The following is a 12,410-nucleotide window of genomic DNA, read 5'->3' as shown; positions in this document are numbered from 1 at the left end:
ATCCTTTACTGCCAGATTCTGTTTAATTGATTTAAATATTTTTGCTTCTAAATTATCTCTTTTTTGTTTAAGCAATTTTGCTGGGTGTCTCATTCTGTCCAACGGGCAATTAGGAGCCATATTGAAGTCTCCACCTAGAACCAGATGACCCTCCTGGACAGAAAGAATCCTAGCCTGTATTTTAAACCAAAAGGCTGGGGCCAATTTGTTAGGGGCGTAGATGTTGCAAAGAGTGAAAATCTCTTTACCAATTTTTATCTTTAGCAGGACAAACCTACCCTGAGAGTCAGCCTCACTGTAAATGACCTCTGAGTCTGTTTGTTTCCCGATTAGTATAGCCACCCCTCTCTTCCTACGGACACCTGGGGAAAAAAAGATTTCCCTCACCCAAGTAGATTTAAGTTTTAAAGACTCTTCTGGAGTCAGGTGGGTCTCTTGTAGAAAGGCTATGTTGGTTTTTAATTTTTTCAAGTGCGTAAGGATGGATTTTCTTTTAATGGGGGTGGAAATCCCACCCACATTCCATGATACTAACTTGAAATTTGCCATTCAGGGAGAAGGAATTCTACCTGACAGAAGTGGGCGAGGAGAATGAAAGTAAGAAGGGGAGGGAGAGAAGAGAAAAGAAAAGAAAAAAAGAAAAAAAAAAAAAAAAAAGGAAACAGTAAAAAGAGGAAAAAGAAATAAAACATCACAGCACATAAGTTAGTTTAGGGAGGAACTATTAACCTGCCTTACTCAGATGGTTGTTTATCTAACAAGTTTGATTCTTTCAAAAATTGTTCAACCTCTGGTAAAGAGTTAAAGACCTGGGTGTTTGTGCCTAGTATCAATTTTAATTTTGCTGGGTAGATAATAGTGGCTTGATATCCTTGCTGAATGAGTTTGGAACATGTTGGGGCAAGGGCTCTCCTCCTGGAGGACGTCTCAGAAGAGAAGTCCTGGAAGAGGAGAATCCCCGATCCGTTAAAAGATATAGGTTGGTTTTTACGAAAAAATTGTAGCAATGAGACTTTATCCTGAAAATTCAGGAGTTTCGCTATTACCGGCCTAGGCCTGTGATTCCCTTTGTTGTCTAACCAGGGCTTACCTAGCCTATGGACTCTTTCGACTATAATCCTTGGGTAATTAGGTGGAAGTTTAAGAAGTTGTGGCAATGTTTCTGAAACAAACATAGCTAGGTCCTCGTGGGGCCCGTTCTCTGGTATGCCAATTATCCTTATGTTATTCCTACGGGCACGATTCTCAAGATCTTCTAGTTTAGTCTGTATTGTAATGATAGATCGGTTAACTGCATCTAAATTGGTAGTATGTAGTGTGGTTAAGTCTTCCAGATCTGAGACCCTCTGTTCAGCTTCGCCAATTCTGATGGCGAATTGCCTGACTTCTTGTGAAAGTGATACAAGGTCTTGCTTAATCTCAGCCTTGCCAGGGCCTCTGAAATTTTGGTAACCAGAGTTTGCATGTTGTAGGTATCAGGTGCGAGAGGTATAATGGCAGATGTTTGAGACTCAGGCAGAGTGTCTGCGGTATTTTTTACTTTTCTATCTCTTTGTCTTGCTGCCATCGTTGGCAAGGGAGTCTTGGGGTGAAGGTGAAAAAATGTATCCATGTGCCACTATGTGCGCAAAGAAAATAGTGAAGGAAGAAAAAAAAAGGGAAGGGAAAAGTGATACTGGAGGAAAATCCCTACCCGTGCCTACTATGTGAACAATATCATGGGGAGGTGAGGGTGGGAAGTGAGGGAGGTGGGGAAATAGTGTTGGTGAACCAATCTCTTATCGGCGTGCAAGAGAGAAAAAAAAAAGTGAGTTAGAGGTCAAGCCAAGTGAGGTGAGTAAGGCTCGATCGCGCAACCGATGGTAGCGGCAAATAGGAGGCAGAATCAAGGGGTTGTTTTGAGTCAATGTGGAGCCTGAGAAAAATTAAGGCCTAGAAAACCTTAAAGTACAAACTGTGCATCAATCACCGCCTATAGAAAAGGAGAAAAAAGAAAAAGAATAATTTTCTCTTTCCCTTCCCCTCTTCTCCTCGTTCACCCAGTCTCCCTGCTGTTTTAGGTAGGTGAACTGACTTTAACTAATGGCCTCTACTGGGCGGGAGGCCAGGAGTGAGGCTTCCCTTAATCCTACACCAGAGAATTTATGAGTTTACCCAAGGATTAATGAACATAATAAGCATAAAACTTATAATAGGGTAAGGTTGGGGTGGGAACCGTGTGTAACAAATAACTTGTGTGGCAGATTATATGCAAAAGGAAAACGGATTTAGTCAGTATGGTAAGTAGCTTAATTTATTCTAGAAAGGCCAAATACAATATATAATGAGGAAAAATTATTAAAGATTAAGCATCAAAGGGTAGAGGGTTTCAGGGAATGTGGTTTGACTAGTTTCTAAATTATGCTTGTTGGCAGGGGTGAATTATTTGGGGTTAGTCCAGGAAGACCAAAATTTAGCAGAAACCTTTCAGTGACTACAACAAAGGTAGATATGCTGCAGGCAGTCGAAAAGTACTTTAAATGTAAGCCCTCTTTATTACCCTGCCCAGGCTCAGGTTTACCCTTTCTCGATTTGCTTCACTCCCTTCTCTCGCCCTCCTCCTTCCTTTTGACAAAGGATTTAGAATGCCCAGTAAGTTAAACCCTAATAAAGATATATTAAATAAACCTTGGGGGGCATCAGTTGTTCCAGCAGAACAGTGATGACAAGAACTGGGAGCGAAAAGGAGAGAAAAACAGGAAATAATTGCCAGCTATACTAATAAGTACAATAAAATTTTAGAAGCCAACAATATTCAGGCAGGAAGGATTTAAGACGGGGTAATTAGGACAAAGCAAGGAAGAAGGTTTTTTCCAAGAGCCCCGGAGCTTAACAGCTGAGGAAATAAACAAAAGTTCATCCAGGCTTCTAATAATTAGCCTTTAACAGTCTTTCCATTTTAACTGGTAGTGTTCATTAAATAAATGAAAAATGAGTTGTCCCTTAGTTTACTGGTCAAGCCCTTGTTACTGTCAATACCTGCTTCCAAATCACTTAGTAAGCTTTCATTTAGCTTTTCGTCAGCCGAGCTGACTCAAACTCACCCCCTCCTGCGGTGACTTTAAGCCGGTCTTACTCCGTGGATATTTCCTGCTTGTTATGTTGCTGAACCAGGCCAGCGAAGACGTCATCCGGCAAAAATGACTACCAGGCCAAGAGCCACGCTCGGCTCCCCCCACGCAGCACCGGTGGGGGGGGGGGGTGAGCGGCGCCGCGCCAAGCGGCCGTCACAACGTGAGGGAAAGGTGCACAGCGGGACCACACAGAGATCCAAGCCTGACTCCCTCCCACGCAGCACCGGTGGGGGAGGGAGAGGGACGCGCCCACAGCAACAAGACCCGCCGGGCGGATCGCGGACAGGAGCAGGCAGACTGATGTGAGATTTGCCGGGAGAGGTATTCAGAAAGTGCAGGGAGGGGGGAGGGTCAAAGTTCGTTAGAGTTCTTAGTACTGCAGACGAAAGCAGGCTGACAGAGTAGGGCTGTCCGTGAAAGAATGTAGACTTAAGTCTGCTAGTAAGTTGGCAGACGCCAAGTTAGTACTTATGTGTTGAGTCAAAGAAAAAAAAGAGGAAATAGCTTTGGGTCAAAGCGGTGGGATGGTAGACCACTGCTTAGGGTTCCGGAGTAGGTGAAATGACTGTCAAGGGTAAGCCCCAAGGCAGGGGGTTAGCGCGAGGAAATCACCGCAAATTGCCAACAGACTGGAGAACCAAGCTGAGCCACTGCTGTGTAGCTCCTCCTCCACCGGAACCGGATCCAGCACCACAATTTTAAACAACTTTCTAAATTATTTATATTATTAATTTTTCTTTGTTTTCTTGGCATCTTTAGTTAACCCTTTAAGGACTGGGCATTTCAGACTAAAACTTCCCCAAAAGACCAGAGCAATTTTAGCAATTTTGCCATCACTCAATTTAAACAGAAATAGAGCCTTGTTTTTATTATTTACCTATCAAAACTATATATATATTTTTTTTAGTAGACAACCCAAAGTATTGATCTAGGCCCATTTTGATATATTTTATGCCACCATTTCACCGCCAAATAAATAAAATTGTTAACTTTTTCACAAGCTTTAGGTTTCTCACTGAAATTAACTACAAACAGCTTGTGGAATCATGGCACAAATGGTTGTAAAAGCTTCTCTGGCACCTCCTTTGTTCAGAAATAGCAGACATATATGGCTTTGCCATTGCTTTTTGCTAATTAGAAGGCTGCTAATTGCAGCTGCACACCACACTTTTATTATTTCCAGCAGTGAAGGGGTTAATTAGGTAGTTTGTAAGGTTAATTTTAGCTTTAGTCTAGAGGTTAGCTTCCACCTGATACTTCACACCCTCTGATTCCTCTCAAACAGCTCTCTTCCCTCACCCACCCCTCCACTGGTCACCCCATCTTAAGTACTGGCAGACCGTCTGCCAGTATGCAGTTTTAGATATATATAGATATATATATATATATATATATATATATATATATATATATATATATATATTTTAAGTGTAGGATTAACCCCTTACCTTTCCACCTCCCTGATCCCTCCCAAAAACCTCTCTAACCCTCCCACCTCTAACTAGATCTGCCATCTTGGGTACTAGCAGCTGTCTGCCAGTTAGGGTTGCCTTGGCCATGTTTTCCTGGACACTTATGAGTTGCACATGCTGCAGGGCATGCAGGGAGGAACATGTATTGTGCCTCTATATATTACATGAATAGTGCTGATGAACAGCACAATACATGTTCCTCCCTGCATGCCCTGCAGCTTGTGTAACTCATAAGTGTCCAGGAAAACATGGCTGAGGTGGCAACCCTACTGCTAGTATCCAGTTTTACAAAGTTTGGCAACTTGATTTAGTAAAAAAACACACACACATTTGTTCTGTAGTATAGCTGCCCCCACCTCATTTACTCTCTTCCCAGATCACTTTTCCACCCTCTAATCTCACCTCTACTGTATGATCTCCCCCTCTCCCTCCTCCCTCCTTCCACTTCCCTTTCGCTCGAAAGAATTTTTTTTCTGTAGCGTAGCTGTCCCACCCCTCCCACCCCCCCCTCCAGCAATGGGCTGCCCACCCGCCTCCCTCCTTACCCTCCCATGCCACCAACGATCAGCACCACTGCTGTCCGACGCAGAGAGGGCCACAGAAGGGTTAAAAAGCAGGGACGTAAGCTTAGAAGCCTGCCCATGTCTGGAGCACTATATGGCAGCAGTTTTGCAAGAATGTTATCCATTTGCAAGAGCACTATATGGCAGCACTATTTCCTACCATTTAGTGCTCCAGATGCCAACTTAGATCGTTTTCAACAAAGAATACAGAGGAAATAAAGCAAAGTTAATAATAGAAGTAAATTGAAAAACATATTTTAAATGTGTAAGATCTGTCTGAATTACAAAATAATTTTTTGGGGTTTTATATCCCTTTAAATTGGCACTTTTGCATGTAAAAAAGCATGTACAATTCATGTTGAAAAACATATGTGTATAAATAATACAATGCCTATATTTTTATTATTTATTACAGTTTAATTGAATTGAATTGTATAATGTATGTATATCAGGCTTATTAACAGTTAAATAATTTTGGTTTAACAAATAGCTTACTTTATATTAAAATTATTTACAAATTTTGTACAAATCAGGTAGCTGTAGAGCTAAATCCCAAAGAATGTCTAAGAAGGAAACCAGACTTGAGCCCCCTTGCCATTGGTCGGCGAAGACAACACCCAGCATTGCCGACCATATTGGCGATGTATAGAAAAGGATCCCTTGAATAGAACTGCCATCTGCCTAACCACTAATCCTAATACCCCTAAACCAAAGTACCCCACGATCGCACACTTACACTACACTAATAAAGATCTAAACTGTCACATACCCATTGCATGTCGCAATTAATCTCTAAACAGCCACACCCACACCCACCGCAAGTACTATCCTATTAGCGTTTTATAAATATTTCAGCATAGGTACTGAAAATGTATACACCATCTAGCACTCCACCAAATTAACTCACAACCATGGATGGCAAGACAAAAGAAAAGAAAAATAATTGAGGTAAAATTATCCCAAAAATAATGTGGCACAAAGGAGTATAAAATAAAACATAACCTTTATTCATTCAAAAGTAGTAAAAAATGGGAAAATCTAAAACCAATTTTGTACCTGCTGTGTTGTTGGCTCAGTATCCCTATTGTATAGTTCCCAAAAACACTTGTATGTGTAATTGGATAGTTATCCCATATATGCAGATAAGAATGAGCTACCAACCGAAATGGTTTTATTAATGTGTGCATGATTTTGAATATAGACAAATAAAATCCAGTGGGGTTATGGTCACATGGGTATATTGTAGAGAATAGGATAAATAAAGTTTCTCTTTATTTGGTAGGATGTCAGTACTGACAAGTAAATGCAGAAAAGAGCCCCAGCAAAATTGTTGCCATTTACTAAGCAGCAAAAAGAACCGAGTTGCTATATGTGTCAAATGTTACAGTGTTGCATTATTATGTATCAGTTAACGTTATGTCCAGAGGAGGTTGAATAATACATTCAAATCCATCTATTTGATCCTGTATCCCCCTAGGAATCACTATGGCCTAGATTTAGAGTTCGGCGGTAGCCGTCAAAACCAGCGTTAGAGGCTCCTAACGCTGGTTTTGGCCGCCCGCTGGTATTTGGAGTCAGTGATTAAAGGGTCTAACGCTCACTTTTCAGCCGCGACTTTTCCATACCGCAGATCCCCCTACGCCATTTGCGTAGCCTATCTTTTCAATGGGATCTTCCTAACGCCGGTATTTAGAGTCGTTTCTGCAGTGAGCGTTAGAGCTCTAACGACAAGATTCGAGCCGCCTGAAAATAGCAGGAGTTAAGAGCTTTCTGGCTAACGCCGGTTTATAAAGCTCTTAACTACTGTACCCTAAAGTACACTAACACCCATAAACTACCTATGTACCCCTAAACCGAGGTCCCCCCACATCGCCGCCACTCGATTAAAATTTTTAACCCCTAATCTGCCGACCGCCACCTACGTTATACTTATGTACCCCTAATCTGCTGCCCCTAACACCGCCGACCCCTGTATTATATCTATTAACCCCTAACTTGCCCCCCACAACGTCGCCGCAAGCTACTTAAAATAATTAACCCCTAATCTTCCGACCGCAAATCGCCGCCACCTACGTTATCCCTATGTACCCCTAATCTGCTACCCCTAACATCGCCGACCCCTATGTTATATTTATTAACCCCTAATCTGCCCCCCTCAACGTCGCCGACACCTACCTACACTTATTAACCCCTAATCTGCCGAGCGGACCTGAGCGCTACTATAATAAAGTTATTAACCCCTAATCCGCCTCACTAACCCTATCATAAATAGTATTAACCCCTAATCTGCCCTCCCTAACATCGCCGACACCTACCTTCAATTATTAACCCCTAATCTGCCGACCGGAGCTCACCGCTATTCTAATAAATGTATTAACCCCTAAAGCTAAGTCTAACCCTAACACTAACACCCCCCTAAGTTAAATATAATTTTTATCTAACGAAATAAATTAACTCTTATTAAATAAATGATTCCTATTTAAAGCTAAATACTTACCTGTAAAATAAATCCTAATATAGCTACAATATAAATTATAATTATATTATAGCTATTTTAGGATTAATATTTATTTTACAGGCAACTTTGTAATTATTTTAACCAGGTACAATAGCTATTAAATAGTTAAGAACTATTTAATAGTTACCTAGTTAAAATAATAACAAATTTACCTGTAAAATAAATCCTAACCTAAGATATAATTAAACCTAACACTACCCTATCAATAAAATAATTAAATAAACTACCTACAATTACCTACAATTAACCTAACACTACACTATCAATAAATTAATTAAACACAATTGCTACAAATAAATACAATTAAATAAACTATCTAAAGTACAAAAAATAAAAAAGAACTAAGTTACAGAAAATAATAAAATATTTACAAACATAAGAAAAATATTACAACAATTTTAAACTAATTACACCTACTCTAAGCCCCCTAATAAAATAACAAAGCCCCCCAAAATAAAAAATTCCCTACCCTATTCTAAAATACAAATATTACAAGCTCTTTTACCTTACCAGCCCTGAACAGGGCCCTTTGCGGGGCATGCCCCAAGAATTTCAGCTCTTTTGCCTGTAAAAAAAAACATACAATACCCCCCCCCAACATTACAACCCACCACCCACATACCCCTAATCTAACCCAAACCCCCCTTAAATAAACCTAACACTAAGCCCCTGAAGATCTTCCTACCTTGTCTTCACCATACCAGGTTCACCGATCCGTCCTGGCTCCAAGATCTTCATCCAACCCAAGCGGGGGTTGGCGATCCATAATCCGGTGCTCCAAAGTCTTCCTCCTATCCGGCAAGAAGAGGACATCCGGACCGGCAAACATCTTCTCCAAGCGGCATCTTCTATCTTCTTCCATCCGATGACGACCGGCTCCATCTTGAAGACCTCCAGCGCGGATCCATCCTCTTCTTCCGACGACTAGACGACGAATGACGGTTCCTTTAAGGGACGTCATCCAAGATGGCGTCCCTCGAATTCCGATTGGCTGATAGGATTCTATCAGCCAATCGGAATTAAGGTAGGAATTTTCTGATTGGCTGATGGAATCAGCCAATCAGAATATAGTTCAATCCGATTGGCTGATCCAATCAGCCAATCAGATTGAGCTCGCATTCTATTGGCTGATCGGAACAGCCAATAGAATGCGAGCTCAATCTGATTGGCTGATTGGATCAGCCAATCGGATTGAACTATATTCTGATTGGCTGATTCCATCAGCCAATCAGAAAATTCCTACCTTAATTCCGATTGGCTGATAGAATCCTATCAGCCAATCGGAATTCGAGGGACGCCATCTTGGATGACGTCCCTTAAAGGAACCGTCATTCGTCGTCTAGTCGTCGGAAGAAGAGGATGGATCCGCGCTGGAGGTCTTCAAGATGGAGCCGGTCGTCATCGGATGGAAGAAGATAGAAGATGCCGCTTGGAGAAGATGTTTGCCGGTCCGGATGTCCTCTTCTTGCCGGATAGGAGGAAGACTTTGGAGCACCGGATTATGGATCGCCAACCCCCGCTTGGGTTGGATGAAGATCTTGGAGCCAGGACGGATCGGTGAACCTGGTATGGTGAAGACAAGGTAGGAAGATCTTCAGGGGATTAGTGTTAGGTTTATTTAAGGGGGGTTTGGGTTAGATTAGGGGTATGTGGGTGGTGGGTTGTAATGTTGGGGGGGGGTATTGTATGTTTTTTTTTACAGGCAAAAGAGCTGAAATTCTTGGGGCATGCCCCGCAAAGGGCCCTGTTCAGGGCTGGTAAGGTAAAAGAGCTTGTAATATTTGTATTTTAGAATAGGGTAGGGAATTTTTTATTTTGGGGGGCTTTGTTATTTTATTAGGGGGCTTAGAGTAGGTGTAATTAGTTTAAAATTGTTGTAATATTTTTCTTATGTTTGTAAATATTTTATTATTTTCTGTAACTTAGTTCTTTTTTATTTTTTGTACTTTAGATAGTTTATTTAATTGTATTTATTTGTAGCAATTGTGTTTAATTAATTTATTGATAGTGTAGTGTTAGGTTAATTGTAGGTAATTGTAGGTAGTTTATTTAATTATTTTATTGATAGGGTAGTGTTAGGTTTAATTATATCTTAGGTTAGGATTTATTTTACAGGTAAATTTGTTATTATTTTAACTAGGTAACTATTAAATAGTTCTTAACTATTTAATAGCTATTGTACCTGGTTAAAATAATTACAAAGTTGCCTGTAAAATAAATATTAATCCTAAAATAGCTATAATATAATTATAATTTATATTGTAGCTATATTAGGATTTATTTTACAGGTAAGTATTTAGCTTTAAATAGGAATCATTTATTTAATAAGAGTTAATTTATTTCGTTAGATAAAAATTATATTTAACTTAGGGGGGTGTTAGTGTTAGGGTTAGACTTAGCTTTAGGGGTTAATACATTTATTAGAATAGCGGTGAGCTCCGGTCGGCAGATTAGGGGTTAATAATTGAAGGTAGGTGTCGGCGATGTTAGGGAGGGCAGATTAGGGGTTAATACTATTTATGATAGGGTTAGTGAGGCGGATTAGGGGTTAATAACTTTATTATAGTAGCGCTCAGGTCCGCTCGGCAGATTAGGGGTTAATAAGTGTAGGCAGGTGTCGGCGACGTTGTGGGGGGCAGATTAGGGGTTAATAAATATAACATAGGGGTCGGCGATGTTAGGGCAGCAGATTAGGGGTACATAGGGATAACGTAGGTGGCGGCGGTTTACGGAGCGGCAGATTAGGGGTTAAAAGTGTAATGCAGGGGTCAGCGATAGCGGGGGCGGCAGATTAGGGGTTAATAAGTGTAAGGTTAGGGGTGTTTAGACTCGGGGTACATGTTAGAGTGTTAGGTGCAGACGTAGGAAGTGTTTCCCCATAGGAAACAATGGGGCTGCGTTAAGAGCTGAACGCTGCTTTTTTGCAGGTGTTAGGTTTTTTTTCAGCTCAAACTGCCCCATTGTTTCCTATGGGAGAATCGTGCACGAGCACGTTTTTGATGCCGGCCGCGTCCGTAAGCAACTCTGGTATCGAGAGTTGCATTTGCGGTAAATATGCTCTACGCTCCTTTTTTGGAGCCTAACGCAGCATTTGTTTGAACTCTCGATACCAGAGTTAAATTTATGGTGCGGCCAGAAAAAAACCCGCGGAGCGTTAACAGCCCTTTTACCGCCGAACTCCAAATCTAGGCCTATGATTGCACACTTAAATAAATTGTGACTCTAAATATTTGTAGCAGCTAGAGGGGCGAATGTACAGTGTACATTAACCACCACTCTGTAAATTATATCTAGGTTCTTAGATGCTATGCTGAGTTAACCATTACTGGTAAGTTAGCTGTGTTGCACTCGTACTCGTTTGGAAAAGTTAACATTTTTCAACTATCCTATTAACCCCTATGCCGCCACATACCCAACACAAGCATCTATATATTAACACCTATGCCGCCATATACCACAAACCCAAACTAACATATCACCTAACCCCCCCCCCCTCTAAACTAAACCCCCTAAGTTAAAAAAAGAAAAAAAAAATCTAAGTAAAAAAAATTGAAAAATAAGCCTAAACCGCCAAACCCCAAATGCAATCTAACCCTACTTTACCTAAAACCTAACCCCATCTCTAAACTAACCCTCCCCCCTACACTAACCTCACTAACGGCTAGATTACAAGTGTTGCGGTACAGCTTCTAATGCTGAAAAATGGCCATTCCAGTGTAATGGCTAGGAATGCATATTACGAGTTGTGTCGGTATAGCTATACCGCAAGCATTTTAGCCTGTAACGCAATGTCCATTCCGCACTCAAAAAAAATGACGTTTTTGTGTGGGATTTTCATAGCACCGGTATTACAGGTTGTGTGGTTGGGCTAAAATGTTTGCGTTATAGCCTATACCGACACGATCCAAGCCGCCATCTGAGAGCAGTAGTTATGGATTTTGCGAAACAAAAATGTTTCACAAAACTCATAACTAAACTGTTACAAAGTACACTAACACCCATAAACTACCTATTAACCCTTAAACCGCCACCCTCCTGCATCGCAAACACTATATTAAAGCTATTAACCCATAATCTGCCACCCACCCACATCGCGACTATTAAATAAACCTATTAACTCCTTATCTGCCACCCACCCATATCGCCAACACTATTTAAATATATTAACCCCTAAACCGCCCCCAACATCGCCGCCACAATAATAAAGTTATTAACCCCTAAACCTCTGGCCTCCCACATCGCAAAACACTAAATTAAACTATTAAACCCTAAACCTCCAGCCTCCCGCATCGCAAAACACTAAATTAAACTATTAAACCCTAAATATAAATAAAATAAAAAAATACTACCAAAAAAAAATTAAATTACAAATTTAAAAAAACCTAAAACTAAGAAAAAAAATAAAAATTCTAAAATTACTAAAAATAATAAACACTAAATTACAAAAAATAAAAAACACTAAATTTACAAAAAATAATAAACGAAATTATCAAAAATAAAAACAATTACACCTAATCTAATAGCCCTATAAAAAAAACCTAGCCTACAATAAACTACCAATAGCCCTTAAAATTGCCTTTGGTAGGACATTGCTCTAAGTTTAACAGCTCTTTAACCTGTAAAAAAAAAATACAAAGTCCCCCCAATAGTAAAACCCATCACCCAACCAACTCCCCAAAATAAAAAACCTAACTCTAAAAGAAACCTAAGCTACCCATTGCCCCTAAAGAGGCATTTGTATGGG

General features: G+C 40.4%; 1 protein-coding gene across 1 annotated transcript in view; it reads left to right on the top strand.

Moving 5' to 3' along the window:
* The first annotated feature begins 879 nt into the window (after window positions 1–879).
* LOC128661430 (uncharacterized) overlaps window positions 880–12,410 on the top strand; it is an 81,807-nt gene continuing 70,276 nt past the window's right edge. The window contains exon 1 of the mRNA XM_053715684.1: window positions 880–979. Within this exon, the coding sequence (XP_053571659.1) occupies window positions 880–979 (100 nt within the window). The remainder of the gene's footprint in view (window positions 980–12,410) is intronic.

This window comes from Bombina bombina, chromosome 5 (assembly GCF_027579735.1).
Source record: "Bombina bombina isolate aBomBom1 chromosome 5, aBomBom1.pri, whole genome shotgun sequence".
In the NCBI taxonomy this organism is placed as follows: domain Eukaryota; kingdom Metazoa; phylum Chordata; class Amphibia; order Anura; family Bombinatoridae; genus Bombina; species Bombina bombina.
The sequence above is the reverse complement of the archived record's forward strand: the minus strand, read 5'-3'. Positions and strand labels throughout refer to the sequence as shown.